At 42.2% G+C, this 19082-nt stretch overlaps 1 protein-coding gene across 4 annotated transcripts in view; it reads left to right on the forward strand.

Annotated features, from left to right (window-relative positions):
- IL17REL (interleukin 17 receptor E like) overlaps nt 1–19082 on the forward strand; it is an 83878-nt gene that overhangs the window by 27820 nt on the left and 36976 nt on the right. For 2 of the 4 annotated variants that reach the window (XM_048836830.2, XM_048836831.2), the window contains exons 2-3: nt 7476–7503; nt 17887–18036. In XM_048836830.2, coding sequence (XP_048692787.1) covers nt 7476–7503; nt 17887–18036 — 178 coding nt within the window. The remainder of the gene's footprint in view (nt 1–7475; nt 7504–17886; nt 18037–19082) is intronic. The other 2 variants (XM_048836835.2, XM_048836834.2) reach the window with 2 other exon arrangements.

Consider the following 19082-nt stretch of genomic DNA (forward strand, 5'->3'; position numbering starts at 1 on the left):
TAAGATCTCACATGTTCCAATATGTGCATTCATTTCATTCTCCCATGATCTGGGTTTCAAAGGTCCAGGGCAGCCACAAATCCCAGTGATGTCAGTCACTTGAAATATTTTGACTTAGATATATTCCAATCGAGTAGCAATTGTGTAAAGTAAGATTGGTTTTCCTTAGGTGTTCTTTATTAGGTGACATTGATGTATTTTATAAAGGTGGTACCTGCCTTTGCACGGAACTTACACTGCGTAGGCCCTGGCTAGCCAACAGAAATTTGTGAGAAGTGTCAGTCTGTGAGAAATTTTGATTAAATTTTTAGCCCATGAAAATTCGTGGCCACCTGTTTCTTTTGATCATTGATGAAAGTGTATTTGAAACACAACTATTCGGGCATGTCTGGTTTTATGGTTCACTTTTGACTTACTCCCATGGCAAAGGTGATGGCCTACCTCAAGCCAGTAGCGGAGCTAATAGGGAAGCTGCCTCCTCCCCTCCCCCTCCCCCCCAGTGGCCTTTAGGGGTATGTGTGGCACCTTTTCATACAGGTCTTGAGAGTGAGCTTGCTCCAGACTCACCCAGTAGTCGTGGCTCCTGTCCTGTGGGGCTGGGCCCAACTCCCCGCTTGGGGCATTGTGACATACTGCACAGGATCAAGTGGTGCTGTGACCCTGTGTGCCATGTTGCAAATCCACTCATGACAGAGGGGTGGCGGGGCCAAACCCGAATGGCACTGCAACACGGTGTGCCCCTGCAATGGAAGTATTGGGAGGATGGGTCTATTTTCCGCCTCCCCAATGGATTCTGCCCCCGCAATATCTTGTGGAGGCAAGAGTGGGCCCCAGCTATGTTATGCACATGTGCGTTGCGGGAATGAGGGGCAAAGACAAGAGTGGGACCCAGAGGAGGGGCTGGAGTGGCCACGGTGGTGCATGAGATAGGGATGGCCACAACGTAGGGTTGCCAACAGTCCCATCTTACAAGGGATATCCCTTATTTAAATAGAAAATTGCCTGTCCCATACTATACAGGATGCCTTTTATCGCGTATTTCAACAGCAGGGGGCCAGCGCTCATGGGTGCATCTTTCCACTCTCCTCCAGACTCTGGCCCTTTAATGCTGAGCAGTGAAAGTAGACAGGGTCGTGCTCTGGGGCCAGGGTCAGGTGGGAAGTGGAAAGATGCACGTTTAAGTACTGACCCCTGCTGGACAGGGCCCCCTGCTGACTCCAGCCCCAGAGTGCGGGCTGTCTGCTTTCCCTGTGCAGGTTCTGCAGGCAGGGCAAGTGGACAGGGCTGTGTGCCCTGGAGCTGTGCTGAAGGGCCAGGGTCAGAAAGGGGCTCTGTCTGGCAGAGGGTCAGTACTTCTGGGCTGTAACCTACTCACTTGCAGAGTCTCTGCCAACATCCCCAGCAGAGGATCATAACTGCTGGTTGGTGGCTGGCTGCTGCAGCTGCAGCGGTGGGGGGAATGAGGTGGGCAGGGAGCCTGGTTCTGGCAGCAGAGACCACCTCTGCAGAGACCTGTCCGCTTCCCCTGCTGGACAGAGCCCCCTCCTGCCTTTGAGCATGGCCCCAGGTCTTTGTGCCTCCCTGATAACCTTATCGTGCCCCCTTTGGGGGCTACAACCCATAGTTTGGGAACCTCCGGCTATAGCGGAACTAATATTTGTAAATCATATAATTAGTGGCTAATCATATGAGTGAAGTAGTGGGAACACCAGGCAGGTCTCTTAGACTTAAAGAGACAAAAATGAGGAGACTGTGTAGATATAAAAGTCGGTGAGAAGAAAAAATACAACTGGGCCTTTTGTACTTTGTGCTGGTGTGAATTCCCTTTCAGGCATGGAGGTGAAACTGACCTGAAGCAGCACGCAGTAGCCAATGAATGTAAGAAAAACACTCAGGCCAAAGGTATGACAAATATTAGCAAATTCTTTGTCTCTTCAAACACTGAAAGTCACAGAATTGCGGCATGGGAAATTGCAACAGTTTACCACACAGAAAAACACAGCCTATGTTACAACAGCAAGGATTGTGATAATAAGCTTGCCAGTGATTCAAATCAAGTTTTGTGATTCAAATATTGCAAACCAATTGTGTTGTGGAAGTACCAGAGCAGAGCTATTAGTGACCAATATTTTGGCCCCAAAGTCTGTGGGGGATTGTTTATGGGATTTATTACCATCGCCACTATAACAGCATATGTATTTCTCTGTAGTGACCGATGCTTCAAATAAGGGGAATAGGAAGATGCTTCCAATGTGCCTACAATATTTCACCATATCAGCTGGCATTCAGTGCAAGCTGCTTGATTTTTATGAAGACAGTGATGACTCTGCAAAAGGCATTCATCATGCTGTAACAAACTGCCTAGAGAAACACCATCTTCATGTTAATTGTCTTACTGCATACTCTGCTGATAATGCAAATGTGAACTATGGGAAACACAGTTCGGTGTATCAGTTATGATGTTATGAAAATGACTGCAATTTGAAGGTGAAATGCCCTGCACACATGCTCAAATAAATTTGTTAGTCTCTAAGGTGCCACAAGTCCTCCTTTTCTTTTTGCGGATACAGACTAACCTGGCTGCTACTCTGAAACCTGCACACATAGTCAACAATACTTGCAAACATGCGAGTGATCCTCTGTCGGTTGACATAGAAACAATTGTGTTGAAAATTTACAACCGTTTTTTATGTCTGCAATACACAGAAAAGAACTCTGAAGTTTTTTTGAGTTTGTTGACATTGAATAGAAAGAAGTACTGCAACATGTGAATACAAGATGACTATCCCTTAACTCAGCAGTCGATCGATTTTTGAGAAACTGGTCAGCAATTACAGCCTACTTCAAGTCACTAGGGGAGGCTTGTCCAGTAGCATTAAAGAATATTTTTGCAGAAGATGGCGAGTATGCCTGTATTATGGAAACCTACATGTGTTTTTCCCACAACGTGGCTTGTATCTTTGATGTATTTGTAAGAAAGTTGGAGGAATCAAAGTTATGCATTACTGACATGTACACAGAGATCATAGAATCATAGAATATCAGGGTTGGAAGGGACCTCAGGAGGTCATCTAGTCCAACCCCCTGCTCAAAAGCAGGACCAATTCCCAATTAAATCATCCCAGCCAGGGCTTTGTCAAGCCTGACCTTAAAAACTTCTAAGGAAGGAGATTCCACCACCTCCCTAGGCAACGCATTCCAGTGTTTCACCACCCTCCTAGTGAAAAAGTTTTTCCTAATATCCAACCTAAACCTCCCCCACTGCAACTTGAAATGTTGCCAATTTAAGATGAAGGTACTAAGTCAGAAAGAGGATTGTGTGTTTTTTTTTTTTATTCCAAGCCAAACAACTGATGGAAAAGCCACTTCCACAACAAAACGTAAAGTTAAAGAAGACTTCATTAAATTTTATGACTCTGTGTTTTTGTACAGTGATAAATGGTTTGATTTCTCTACTGACAATGCAGTGATGAAGCTGAAACTCATTAGTCTCTCTGAGAAATTTAGTCTCTCAGATCTTGAGAATGTAACAGGCGCAATCAAAATGAGGGAAATTGTAAACATGGACCAGCTCTATGAGGAATTCTGCACTAGTCAAGATGTGATCGAAACATCAAGAAATGACATTTCCAAATCGATCAGTGAAAAATGGGTGTACGTGTTTCAGAAGTGTGGAAAAGAAAACTTGAGAAACTTGTTCCCAATTGTGTTGTTTGTACTTAGTGTGCCAGAATCAAACGCATTTGTAGAGAGGATTTTTTCATTAATGGGGAATAAATAGTTTGACGTACGAAACAGATGCATTGTAGATTTAATTAAAAGCGAACTCCAAATTTGCATAAACTTCCAGTATCCTGAAAAGATTTCTTCATCTTTGTACAACAAGATCAGGAGTTGCTGAGTGCTGCAAAAAGCAGCAAGAAATACAACTGGCAAATGTAGGTGAGTACTGCTTATTATTAATTAATTATTAATAATAATGATAATATTGGGAGGAGGCAGGAGGCAGGGGTGCTAAGAAAACAGTCCCTTATGTTTGAAATACAATGTTGGCAATCCTACCATCAGAGAGGAGGTGGGACTCCCCAGCCTAGCCCAGTCCCACCCTACAGTCACTGTGGGTCCCAGCGGAGACACCTGGCCCAAGGAGGGGCAGGAGCTCGTGTGCCAGCTGCCCGTATGGGGTATAGGAAGGGACGGGATAGGGCGCCAGCACTTGGTCAGGTGGGGACACTGGGCTCTACCCACCAAGTAACTGCCATAGAAGCGGCAGTAGGAATTACTGGGATGCCCTTCCCCAGCCTGGAGCCTCCCTCCCTCCCCTCAGGGCTCAGCTCACCTCCCTCCCCCTTCTATTCCCCCATTCGCTCAGAGGTTCTGCCCTGCTCAATGCATTATTTGCCATTCAAATCTTCTATTTTTAGGTGCTTATAACTTCCTCAAAAGATTTCTTTTAAATTTCATACAAATCTTTTAAGCTGTTTTGGGGTATCAGTTTTCGCTTGTAAAGAGGTTTCTCAGATGCTCCTCGGTGCTCAGATAACTAAAAATGGTTTTGTTTTAGAGCATTAAACTTGCTATTTTCTTAGTCTCGGTCCTGCAAACACTTTTATTCATGAGCTTAACATTAGATACATGAGTGTCGTCAATGGACTACTATGTGCATAAAAAGAACAGGAATACTTGTGGCACATTAGAGACTAACAAATTTATTTGCGCATAAGCTTTCATGAGCTACAGCTCACTTCATCGGATGCATGCAGTGGACAATACAGTGGCGAGATTTTATAGACACAGAGAACATGAAACAATGGGTGTTACCATACAGACTGTAACGAGAATGATCAGGTAAGGTGAGCTATTACCTGCAGGAGAGAAAAAAAACCTTTTGTAGTGATAATCAAGGTGGGCCATTTCCAGCAGTTGACAAGAACGTGGGAGGAACAGTAGGGGGGGCAGAAATAAACATGGGGAAATAGTTTTACTTTGTATAATGACACATCCACTCCCAGTCTTTGAGTAATGACATATCCACTCCCACTCAACTTGAATAAAGACTGGGAGTGGATGTGTCATTACACAAAGTAAAACTATTTCCCCATGTTTATTTCCCGCCCCCCTTACTGTTCCACACAGGTTCTTGTCAACTGCTGGAAATGGCCCACTTTGATATTCATGACAAAAGGTTTTTTTTCTCTCCTACTGGTAATAGCTCACCTTACCTGATCACTCTTGTTACAATGTGTATGGTAACACCCATTGTTTCATGTTCTCTGTGTAAATAAATCTCCCCACTGTATTTTCCACTGCATGCATCCGATGAAGTGAGCTATAGCTCATGAAAGCTTATGCTCAAATAAATTTGTTAGTCTCTAAGGTGCCACAAGTACTCCTTTTTTTTTTTTTTTTTTTGCGAATACAGACTAACATGGCTACTACTCAGATATCTGCATAAAGTTAAGCATGCATATAGATTTGCAGGACAGGCGCCATAGATTTGTTCACTATCTTTGCCATGTATTTTTAAAAAAAAATTAAATAAATTTACAAGCAGAGTTCGGAAATCTCATCCTGCAATTCTGGTATCACTTCCTCCCACTTTTGCATGTATTTAGTTTAAGATTTTTCTTTTTTCTGTGAAGTGGGTGTAAAATTCTATCAGATCTGAATTCTCTGTTCAGACCAGTGGTAGCATTTAACACCTTCTTTGTACTGGCTTTTCCCTGAGGTAGATGACTATACCTGGAGGAAGGCAGTGGAAAATCAGGCCCCCTCTCCCTACTGTTTTATACCCAAATCCTTGCAAACACTTATCCACTTGATTAATCCCATTTGTGGGATTGGGGCCTGAATACTCTTAAATAAAAAAGCAAGTCTTATTGATTTGGAGGTGATTGATTTGACTTGTCATATACATAAATCCTCTTTAAAAATTATTTGACTAATGTTAATATTATCAATTATGATATATATAGCTCCAAAAGTGTATGGAGGGTAGCACAAATAGGACAAGATCCCTGCACAATCGGCTTGTATTGGAAATGCAGACAGTCTAATATACTCTTTGACACAGTAAATATCATTGCCAATTTATTAAATCATAGTTGTATGAGAACATAAGAATGACCATAGTGGTCAGATCAAGGGTCCATCTAGCCCAGTATCCTGTCTTCTGACAATGGCCAGTGCCAGGTGCTTCAGAGGGAATGAACAGAACAGGGCAATTTCAAGTGATCCATCCCTTGTCGTACAGTTCTAGCTTTTGGCAGTTGGAGATTTAGGGACACCCGGAGCATGCGTTGTGTCCCTGACCATCTTGGCTAATAGCCATTGGTGGATGTAAGATTCCTGCGTCTCAGGGTCAGGGCGCCTCCTTTGGCAGTGCTGGGAACTCAGCAACCACACCAGATCTGTGAGCATCATGGCTTGTGGTGAGGCAACCAAATGAGCAATAGCTCAGGCCTCTTGGATGTGGGGGTTAGCGCTCGTCCAGCCATGAGTGTGGGGCCCAGTATAGGGGGACCTGGGCCTACCCTGCTCCACCATGTCCTAGCCCAGGTACCTTGAAGGGATGGGTGATTCTGTCACTAGGTTGGTTTGGAAACGTTAGATTGCTGCCTTGCCTCCCGGCAACACAACAGGATCAACTGTCTCATTCCCCTGGGCTGCTTCCTATTGGTATCAGGTTAGGTTGCTCTGTGGCCACTGTGGCCTGGTACCCAGTGACCCTGATGTGTGGCTCACTCTCTGCTTCCTCTTTGGGTTCCTCAGTCTCCTGGGGCAGTGGCTGGCCTTGTCTCCAGGCTGGCTCAGGAAGTCGTCACCCGCCAAGCTGGTTGTGGGCTCCATGGGCAGTTTGGCTTTCTAGGAAAGATATCTGGCTCCAACTGAGCTGCAGAGCTCTGTTCTTATACTTCTTATACTTGTTGGGGTTAGCAGAGCCCAACAAGGTGAGTTAACTCCTTCTGTGCTGGTATGAGGCACATTACAATGGACCTACCCTCCATGAACGTATCTAATTCTTTTTTGAACCCAGTTATACTTTTGGCCTTCCAGCATCCGCAGGTTAACTATGTGTTGCATAAAGAAGTACTTTGTTTTCTTTGTTATTAAATCTGCTGCCTATTAATTTATTGGGTGACCTGGAGTTCTTGTGTTATGTGAAGGGATATGGTTTGGTGGAATTGTTATAATGTAGTTCTTGTAAAGAACTTTAATACACAGATTGTAAATTGATCAAATTGGCCTCATTGACTCTGCGGGGGTTGACTCAGGCCCTTATGTCTTAGCATTGTGCATGTTTCTATCGTTGCGTTGTTAAAGGTAAGTCATGCTTCAGTTTTAAAAATGATTTATCGAATGAGCGAATATGGGGACTATTTGTTAAACTATGTTTATATTTACTTGTACACTAACTTTGAAGCATCTTTTTTCCTCAAAACAGTATTTTTAATTATCCTTATTTTTATTTGCAGGGCTTTCATTGTAAAAGCAAACCTTCCAGTAAGTATAAGCTATTCCATTTTGTGTTATTCTTAAATTATGGACAAAAAAAAAAGATCTCTACAAGTAATAAATCCCCTCCAAGGCCACATCAGGGCAGCGTGATCATTTGACATGGTATTTAAAACCAGTTTCACAGAATTTTTCCCTAAAGTAAAACATTTTAAAAACTGATGGGTTACAATAAATGTTAGGATAATAGTTCTTATTGGCCACTGTTGGACAACAGGATACTGGTCTAGATGGTCATTTGGTCTAACCCAGTATGGCCGTTCTTATGTTCTTGAATTTTGTGCTTTATTGCTTTGTAATTTTCCTTACCTAGTATAATCATTGCTAAGATTTCTTCAGCCACCCCACCCAAATGTGGTTTTAATGACCTACAATCATTATTATTATTATTATTAGCTGTAAAATAATAATAATAATAATTAATAATAATCTATAGCAACAACAACTACTACTACTATGTGATAGATAGATTGGGGGGGAGGGATAGCTCAGTGGTTTGAGCATTGCTAAACCCAGGGTTGTGAGTTCAATCCTTGAGGGGGCCATTTAGGGATCTGGGACAAATATTGGGGACTGGTCCTGCTTTGAGCAGGGGGTTGGGCTAGATGACCTCCTGAGGTCCCTTCCAACCCTGATATTCTATGATTTCTAGGATAGAGTGAAGAGAATCTGCAAAGCTTTGAAAGGGATGGGGTTAAAACATCTGCCTTCTCAAACAGCCAAACATTCTTGCAGCATGTTGCTGACCAGCATGAATGGACTGTCAGGTTCTTGTGGCAGGTACCAGTGAGTCTCACTTAGGATAAGGGAGGGGTGTTGGAACAATTTGCATAGTGGGGGTGCTGAGAACCATTGAACCAAACTCTAAACCATATGATGGAAGCCACTTCAAGCCAGGGAGTGCAGTAGCACCCCCAGCAACCCTAGTTCTAGCACCTATGGGATTAGGTATCGATTCCCTGAAGACTGAATTCTGTAGCTCTCACAGAAGGAAGTGCAGGACCTGATAGAAGAAGCGGGGGCTTTGACCCTGTACTCTGCCTTGGCTAAAGCAAGCCATATTATCCTTTCTTGGGGCAGGCTGAGGAAGCCCTTTAGCATGATGTTTTGGCCTTAAAGGGAAGGTCACTTGTAACATTTATTTAGTTTGTTTGTTCCCAGAATTAGAATTGGGTCCGGATTGTGCTAGATACTGTATAAACACAGAGGTAGATACTGTCACTGAACTGAAGGCCCAGTTCTGCAAGGAATTCCGTTTGGATGTGAGGGTCCAGCCAAGCAGAGCCAGTAGCAGGATCGGGCCTATATCACACTTTTGTCTGAAAATTTGTACCCACTATCATTATTACAAGACACACAAGGGTGGCTAGAAGCGAAAGAGATTAGAAAATAACTTTTCTCTTTGTCCTCATTGTATTTCATTTGTGCATCTGACAGCATTTTGTGTACTGTCATTTCTACTGTTCCCCCGTCTAGTCAGTCATTTATTATTATTATATATTATTTATATTGTAAAAACACTTAAAATGGCCCCAGTCAGGTACTAGAGCCCTAAGGTACAACACACTGTACTCATACATAGCCAAAAGATGGGCCCTGTCTCACAGAGGTTGCAATCTTGAGCACCAATTTTGCAAAAAATCAACCATGCACTTAATTGTAACTGCATGAGACATCCTATTGTCTTCAGTGGGACTTCTCACGTGAGTAAAATTAATCAGATGTGTAAATGTTCTCAGGATTGAGGTCTTCGTTTCCCCTTTTTTTATGTGCGTCTTTTGTCAGCAACTGGAGAGAGAAAATACTGTTTATAAATAAGAAAATGTGATAGTAAAATCCCCATAAAAATTGGGGCTCAAGAGGATTTAGGAACAAGTGTAATAGATGAAATTACTTTTAATTCATTTTTTAAAAACTGATTAGATTTCAACTTGATGGTGTCCATTCAATAACAATGTCTATAAAATCAGATTTTTGTCAGAAAAAGGGTTTGGCATCTGTGCATCGCTATGTAATCCCATATTCTGGAAAGTTTAAAATGGGGTGTGATATCTTGGTCCTATGCCATTTACCATTTTTTTGTTGACTTGGAAGAAAACATAAAAGAATCACTGATAAAGTTTGCAGATGACACGAACATTGGAGGTGAGATAAATAATGAAGAGGACAAGTCATGTAGAGTGAGCAATCTGGATCTCTTTGTATGCTGGGCACAAGCAACCAATATGCATTTTTTGGCAAAATTTGAATGTATGCATCTAGGAACAAAGAATGTAGGCCATACCTACTGGATGAGAGACTCTGTCCTTGGAAGCAGTGAGACAAAGATTTGGGAGTAATGGTGGCTGATCAGCTGAATATGAGCTCCCAGTGCAACACTGTGGCCAAAAGGCTAATGCTATGCTTGACCCATACACAGGAAACTCTCAAGGAGGAGAGAGAGGTTATTTTATGTCTGTATTTGGCACTATGCAGCTGCTGCTGAAATACTGTGTCCAATTCTGGTGTCCACAACTCAGAAAGGGTGCTGATAAATTGGAGAGGGTTCAAAGGAGAGCCACATAAATGATTAAAAGATTAGGAAACGTGCCCTATAGTGATACATTTAAGGAGCTTGAAGGGGTCAACAAACATGTGGACAAGGAGGATCCAGTGGATATAGTGTATTTAGATTTCCAGAAAGCCTTTGACAAGGTCCCTCACCAAAGGCTCTTACATAAATTAAGTTGTCATGGGATAAGAGGGAAGATCCTTTCATGGATTGAGAACTGGTTAAAAGACAGGGAACAAAGGGTAGGAATAAATGGTAAATTTTCAGAATGGAGAGGGGTAACTAATGGTGTTCCCCAAGGGTCAGTCCTGGGACCAATCCTATTCAACTTACTCATAAATGATCTGGAGAAAGGGGTAAACAATGAGGTGGCAAAGTTTGCAGACGATACTAAACTGCTCAAGATAGTTAAGACCAAAGCAGACTGTGAAGAACTTCAAAAAGATCTCACAAAACTAAGTGATTGGGCAACAAACTGGCAAATGAAATTTAATATGGATAAATGTAAAGTAATGCACATTGGAAAAAATAACCCCAACTATACATACAATATGATGGGGGCTAATTTAGCTACAACTAATCAGGAAAGAGATCTTGGAGTCATCGTGGATAGTTCTCTGAAGACATCCACGCAGTGTGCAGCGGCATTCAAAAAAGCAAACGGGATGTTAGGAATCATTAAAAAGGGATAGAGAATAAGACGGAGAATATCTTATTGCCCTTATATAAATCCATGGTACGCCCACATCTTGAATACTGCATACAGATGTGGTCTCCTCATGTCAAAAAAGATATACTGGCATTGGAAAAGGTTTGGAGAAGGGTAACTAAAATGATTAGGGGTTTGGAACGGGTTCCATATGAGGAGAGATTAAAGAGGCTAGGACTTTTCAGCTTGGAAAAGAGGAGACTAAGGCGGGATATGATAGAGGTATATAAAATCATGAGTGGTGTGGAGAAAGTGAATAAGGAAAAGTTATTTACTTGTTACCATAATATAAGAACTAGGGGCCACCAAATGAAATTAATGGGTAGCAGGTTTAAAACAAATAAAAGGAAGTTCTTCACTCAGTGCACAGTCAACCTGTGGAACTCCTTGCCTGAGGAGGTTGTGAAGGCTAGGACTATAACAGGGTTTAAAAGAGAACTAGATAAATTCATGGAGGTTAAGTCCATTAATGGCTATTAGCTGGGATGGGTAAGGAATGGTGTCCCAAGCCTCTGTTTGTCAGATGATGGAGATGGATGGCAGGAGAGCGATCACTTGATCATTACCTGTTAGGTTCACTCCCTCTGGTGCACCTGGCATTGGCCATTGTCAGCAGACAGGATACAGGGCTAGATGGACCTTTGGTCTGACCCAGTATGGCCATTCTTAAGTTCTTATGAGCTCAACCTGTTTACCTTAACAAAGAAACAGTTAAGGGGTGACTTGATCATAGTCTATAAGTACTTATATGGGAAACAAATATTTGATAATGGGCTCTTCAACATAGAAGACAAAAGTATAACACGATCCAACAGCTGGACTCATTCAGACTGGAAACAAGGCATAATTTTTTAACAGTGAGGTTAATTACCATTGGAACAGTTTGCCAAAGGTCGTGGAGCATTCTCCATCACTGACAATTTTGACATCAAGATTGGAAGTTTTTCTAAAAGCTATGTTCTAAGTATTATTTTGGGGAAGTTCTAAGGCATGTGTTATACAGGAGGCCAGATTAGATGATCACAATGGTCCCTTCTAACCTTGGAATCTATGAATTCATGAAAACATGAGTGCAAACTTTTCAGAATTTACTACATGGTGATATCTATTTTAAACGGACTTTGTCAACTTGAAAATCTAGTTAACTTCAGAACTGATGTATGTAGCAAGTATGTTTTGCTATTCATTAACCACAAGTTGAACTTCAGTTGTCTTCATGTGGGAGTATAACAAGTTGATTTGGAAGTGTGTTGAATCATCATAATAAATTGATCCAGAAGATGTTGGGGTAAATTTACAAGTGCTATGCAAAATGGCTTTATGGGTTCATATTCCTGTGAAGCAGTTTTAGTATACCTTTAGATATATTTGGAGATATACTGCAAGTATACTCAATACTTTAAAACACTTATAAGGGTGACATTTCAGGTTAAAAATAATTAGAACTATGCTAGGATGTATCTGAATCTAATCTGAATCTAGATTGTATCTGTGATTCATTTACCTTGTATGTCCTCTGATTAAGGTTATTGTCTAATTTGAGCTTCTTGCCCCAGGCTTCAAATGATTGAAATAATATATGTCCATTCCTTATTCACCTCACAACCATAGTTTCTTCAGTCCAACTTGGAAAGGGTTGAGTTGTTCCAAGCTACCAGATATCATACATTTCTTTTTTGCTTGCTGCATCATATAACAAAGAATCAGCTGTGGCTGGACTGGTGGCAAAACCACATGGAAATTGTGTTCATGCTGAAAAGCAAGCCCTTGCAGATGTCTGACAGACCACCAAATTACGGGTGTCCATAATTAGCAATATTTCTATTAACAAAACACTAGGATAGAGGGATTATAACCATAATTATAGTTATATTTCATGTTCAGGCCAAATGTAGGTTGCACCTGCACTGTGGAGAAAAGTGTATCTTACAGCTGTCCTTTAGTGTAGGTTCAATTACTAATCAGGAATGTAAAGAAGTGTGTGTACTTTCTAAAGGTAACTGTCTAATGAGGGGGAAAAATAACAAAGGTGATAAAGATAGCACTTATGATGTTGAAGAATTAGTCAGAAATAAATAGGGCAGATACTGTCAGTCTCATAGTTCTGATTTCAGGAGTGTCTGAGAACATTTACAGGAGGGAATTCTTCTTTTCTTCTGTCATCTCTTCCCTCTACTGACCATTTGTTCTGAAACAAAATATATGTAGTCATGCAAAATCCATGCTATGAGGTATTTAAAATTATTATTTATTTGTTTACAAACAGTTTTATAGAACTGAAAAAAACTAATGTGAAGGGATCACTTCACTTTTACGCAGTACTTTGCTTTTCCTACCACTTCTTGGGTTGAATGTAATAGCCATTATTAGGGACAGCTGTGATGGAGTGGGATCTGAGAGTAAAATAAAGTTGGATTTTGGCCTCTACACTACAGTTATCACCCTTATAGCCATAAAATATGACTCTTTAGTGACTACTAATGGTCAAGATCTTAGTTTTAGATCTGATCTGAAGGAACATCTTCCGCAATATTGATCCCTAGAACCACTCTTGGGCAATTGTCAAATGCTGAGCCAAAGGGAAGAATGCATATCAGCTATGCATTGCCTGAAATTCTCCCATGCAGCTGCGGAATAGGCCTTTAACCCCGGGATCTAAATTCTGGGATCCAATAATATCAAACCCCAAGATGATATAGCAAAAGGCCAAATTAAATTAAGGTGATAACAATGCCAACTGAAACTCAGAAGGAGATATTGTTGAATCCACCCAAACGGAATATTTGTAAGATATATGAATTTTCAAGATAAAGATTCTTCTGTGTTTGTTCCATTTAATAGACTATGCATAGATCTTCCCTAAAATTAACTATAATCAAATATGAGAAAAAGCAATATTGTACAACAAGCATGTAGCATTTCCTGGAGACTTAATGCAGATGTTATTGCTTCTGGTTGCCATTTATATTCATAGAATCATAGAAATGTAGGGATGGAAGGGTCTTTGAGATGTCATCAAGTCCAGTCCGCTGCTCTGTAGCAGGACCAAGTAAACCTAGTCCATCCTTGATAAGTGTTTGTCCAACTTGTTTTTTAAACACTTCCAAAGACGGGGACTCCACAACCTTCCTTGGAAGCCTGTTCCAGAGCTTAACTACCCTTATAGTTAGAAAGTTTTTCCTAATATCTAACCTAAATCTCCCTTTACTTCTTGTCCTACTTTCAGTGGATATGGAGAACAATTGATCACCATCCTCTTTATAAAAGCCTTTAACATATTGGGAGACTTTCAGGTTTTCCCTCAGTCTTCTTTTTTCAAGACTAAATATGTCCAGTTTTTTTCAACATTTCCTCATAGCTGAGGTTTTCTAAACCTTTTATAATTTTTGTTGCTCTCCTCTGGGCTCTTTCCAATTTGTCCACATCTTTCCTAAACTGTGGTGCCCAGAACTGGACACAATACTCCAGCTGGGGCCTCACCAGTGCCACTTAGAGTGGGACAATTGCCTTCTGTGTCTTACATAGAATACTCCTGTTAATATGCCCTGGAATCATATTAGCCTTTTTTGCAGCTGCATCACATTGAGGACTCATTGTTTGTGGTCCACTATAACCCCCAAATCCTTTTCAGCAGTACTACCACCTAGACAGTTATTCCCCGTTTTGTAGTTGTGCATTTGATTTTTCCTTCCTCAGTGAAGTAATTTGCACTTTTCTTTATTGAATTTCTTCTTGTTGAATTCAAACTAATTCTACAATTTATCAAGATCATTTTGAATGCTTGCAATCCCTCCCAGCTTGGTGTCATCTGCAGATTTTGTAAGCAAACACTCTACTCCATTATCCAAGTCATTAATGAAAATATTGACTAGTACCGGACTCAGGACTGACCCCTGCGGAACCCCACTAGTTCCACTATTGCCCTCTCAATTTGACAGCAAACCATTGAAAACTACTCTTTGAGTATAGTCTTTCAATCAGTTGTGCATCCACCTTTTAATAAATTAATCTAGAGCACATTTCCCTAGTTTGCTTATGAGAATGTCTTGCAGAACCATGTCAAAAGCCTTACTAAAATCAAGGAATATCACATCTACTGCTTTCCCCCTATACACTAGGTCAGTAATCGTATCAAAGAAGGAAATGAAGTTGGTTTGGCATGATTTGTTCTTGACAAATCCATGGTGACTATTTCTTACAACTAAGGCTAAGATTTCATCTTGGATATTTTTAGTAAAAGCCACGGACAGGTCGTGGAGGGTTCCCCATGCCCTACCATGGCAGCAGGGAGCTGTGGGTTTCCCCCTGCCCCACTGCAGCAGCGGAGACCTGCGGGACTCCCCTTGCCTTGCCATGGCAGCAGGGAGCTGTGAGGGTTTCCCTACCCCACAGCTGCAGCGAGGAGCTGCCAGTGTCCCCCTCCTGTCACCATGGTGGGAGCTGCGGGGTCCCTCAGCCCTGCTATGGCAGTGGAGAGCTGTGGAGGTCACCCTGTCCTGCCACAGCTGCGGGGAGCTTCCAGGATCCCCCTGCCCCATGGCGTGTCTGGGGAGCTGCGGGGATCCCCCTGCCCCACCATAGCAGTGGGGTGCTGTGGGAAGTGGCAGGGGCCCCCTGCCCTGCGGCAGTGGTGGGGAGCTTCCAGTGTCCTCCTGCCCCGTGGCGGTGGCCTGGAACCTGTGGGGGTCCCCCTGCCATCGCTACTGGTGGGGACCTGCAGGGATCCCCTTTTCTCTGGCAGCAGCTAGGAGCTGCAGGGTACCCCCCCTGCCTGCCGCTGCTCGGAGCTGCAGGGTACCCCCACAGCCCATGGTGTCTGAGAGCTTGGGGGCCTGTTGCCTCAGGCAGCGGGGGTACCTCACAGCTCCCTGCTGCTGCGGGAGGCAGCGGGACCCTGTAGCTCCCAGCCACCAGGGCTGAAGTCACAGGGGTCTTTGGAAGTCATGGATTCCATGACTTCCGCGACCTCCATGAGAATACTGTAGCCTTACTTATAACCCTATTATCCTCCACGTGCCTAAAAATTAATTATTTGACTCATTGTTTAATAATTTGCTCATATGAAAACAGTGCAGCCTGGTTACTCTGGGCTGCCGTGACAGAATATGAACCATCACATGTCAGACAATGCTGTTCAAGAAAAGATCTCGGGATTTTGCAGCAATTTTTTCTAATTGAAGAGCTGCAACTAAAGCTGAATGCTATCTAGGATTCATATTGTTAAATACTAGGTAGCTCTGAAATTGTATGAACTAGGGTAAAAGGGCCTGATTTTCCACTCTTTTCCACTGGTTTTACGTTAGTGTATCTCCATTGAGTTCAGTGGAGTTCCAAGTGCATAAAATCAGAGTAAAGGAGTAGAGAATCAGGGCCATAATGTTTATGTATTGTGGTTGCATTTGATATATAGCTCTCTTCTGTTTGGGGTCAAATTCAGACTCAATGTAAGTGGGGGGTACTCCACTGAAATCAACAGAGATGCACACATTTGCATCAGGTGTCAGTTTGGCCTCTTGTGGATCTATTATGATGGGGTTCACCTGCCAACAGCAGCTGCTGAAACTCCCTCTTAAAGTGAGAACCCCACAGATTAGTGGGGACTGTGCTCAGGAGATGATAATGCCTCTGAGTATTAATATATCAGTGATTCTCTGCATCATTGGTGGGAAGATGATGTGCCCATGTCTTTCTCCCTTCACCCCTCACCTCCCTCTGTAGGGTTAGTGTTGTGGATATGGCTTATTCACCTTCCATGTGAGCAAACAGACATCCATGTGTGGAAGCTATTCTTGGCCACATACCCAAAGGACACATTTTAGCCCTTAGATTGTAAACTGTTTGGGGCAGGCACCTTGTCTTTTATTTGTATGGCCAGTGCCATGCACTCCTGTAGTTCTGCAGAAATGATTAATATTAGTAATCATTGCATTGCTATGTACTAACACAGCTAAAATGAAGTGGTGCTGTACTGTATGTGGCAAAGCCAATGTATTGCAATGGAGATTTCAGCAAATGCAGCCCAGCAACTCATTCAAACAACCTCTAGGTGGGTATGTGTTAAAATTCCTCACTTCAGAACACTACCCATGTAATTACAGATCTATACCAAAGCCCGATTAATCAGATATTCTTCACCCATGATTGCAAGACAACATCTTTTAGACAGAAAAGCATAACAAATACATGAGGGGTGAAACCAACTCTGCCTGCACAAATCCTGAATAATCATGCTCTATGTGGTGGGGGCTAGGGGAGTTGAAGAGGTGGCAAAGAGCTGCTGAAGCCCAGCAAGTTGCATGGGATTTTGGGGCCACACGACCACCACTCAACCCCTCTTTGCTTTCCACAATAGTCTCACATAGGATTGGCATGGAGACCCAAGCAGTGACGTGTAGGAGATGCACAACTCTGAGAAGGAAAATAAAGGAAGAAATAGTCAATATGTTTTGGATGTAGAAATGAACCACTATCTACATCACGAACAAAACCTCAGCCATGATAAATATGCCCCACACTTATCACTGATTGTGAGCTTCGTGGGCCGAAGGGCAAAGAAAATCCTATAGGTATGAAATGTTTGCCCATGAATAGGGAAGCAACGGTGCCCCCCTGTGTAAAAATGACATTTATTAGCCACCCAGACGGTCCCCTAGCCCTCATGGAATTAAATACTAAACCCAAGAGTGCCTCTGATCACAAAACAATGCACTTAATTGTTGTGAGAAAGCCTAAAAGCACTGACAGTGCAGTCATGTTCGGCGACTGCAACTGTGGGTAGGAACCTCCTTTTCTTCTCTTGAGCTGGGCAATTTGTCCCTGAACTGTGACTGGTGGATATTTCCTTCCGAAGCTGCGACACCACCCAAATGTACAACCAATTCAAATGATTTGCTATTCAGGCCTTTGATCTTCTGTTTTACTCATGATTCTTCTCATAGAAGCATTGGGGTGAAATCCAGGCTCCATTGAAGTCACCGCAAAATTTCCCATTGACTTCAGTAGGCCCAGGATTTCACCTTTGGATTTTTTTGGCCATGTTTGTGATCTTCTTTAAAATGCCATATGGCCAGCTGGATTTATATATATCTATATGTATTTTTGACATTCACAGCTGGTATTTTTAACAGTTTCTGCCGTGATGCTCCTGCCTCTTTATCTTCTACTGTATTGAAAAGCATGAAGCTCTCAACTGTGATGAAGTGTGTACAGGGAAGCCAATGCTCTCTTCACTTAAGCATCAAAGCGACACTGACTCTTGATGGTAGGCCAGCAGATTTGTTACTAAACCATTTTGGGGTTTGTTTTGCTGTTTGTTTATGGTCCTTCAGCCAGATTTTGTTCCGTATTGCAGTGTTCATATCCAAGATGAGTTGAATTAACTATATCAGTAAGATTTTATGGAACAGCGTATCTACTGCTTTACTAAAATCCAGAAGTGAAATCCTGGCCCTATGGAAGTCAACGGGAATTTTGCCATTGACTTCAGTGGAACAAGGATTGCACCCCAAGTATATTACAATAATCATTGGCCTGCTAAACCCAGGGTTGTGAGTTCAATCCTTGAAGGGGCCATTTAGGGATTTGGGGCAAAAATTGGGGATTAGTCCTGCTTTGAGCAGGGGGTTGGACTAGATGACCTCCTGAGGTCCCTTCCAACCCTGATATTCTATGATTCTTCCACTAAAGTCTTGAACCTATGGCTGCCTTTCTATAGGTATATCTTTGTGCCTGTCTGACACTCTATTGACTTCATGATGGCCCAACAGTCCACCCACACTGGAGTTGTAATTCTGTCTAAAAATAAAATAAGAGTAATCAAGCTTTTTGGCATGAGCTATTCTTTGTAAGACCTTGCTTCTTTATGTGGACAATTCTCTGACCTTCTAGCTATTTCATTATTTTTTTTTCTCTCATGACTTGCTCCTTTATTTCCCCATGGATAAAGATGCATTCCAACCAGAACATTGGGTCCAAGCCCTCTGACCTTTGGAGTGGTGTGCATTCAGATCCAAATATGAAACCTGACCTAACAAAGGCTTATTCACATGCTTAACTTTGCAAACTGTGAGTAGCCTGATTAAAGTCAAGTGCGTAACTTTAAGCACCTCTGTGACTTTCCAGAGTCAAGACCTTGGATTTGAATTCTGTGTTCCAGGTTTTTTTGTGCTAGGGAGGGAGTTAAACTGATGGGATAGTAATTGCCAGGATCACTCTTCTTTACTTTTTTGAAGTAAATTTACTTTCTCCAGTCCTTCAAGACAATACTGCCCTATTTTATGACAAAATAATTGTCAATGACATATTAAT

The sequence above is a fragment of the Caretta caretta genome, chromosome 1, assembly GCF_965140235.1.
Source record: "Caretta caretta isolate rCarCar2 chromosome 1, rCarCar1.hap1, whole genome shotgun sequence".
NCBI lineage: Eukaryota > Metazoa > Chordata > Testudines > Cheloniidae > Caretta > Caretta caretta.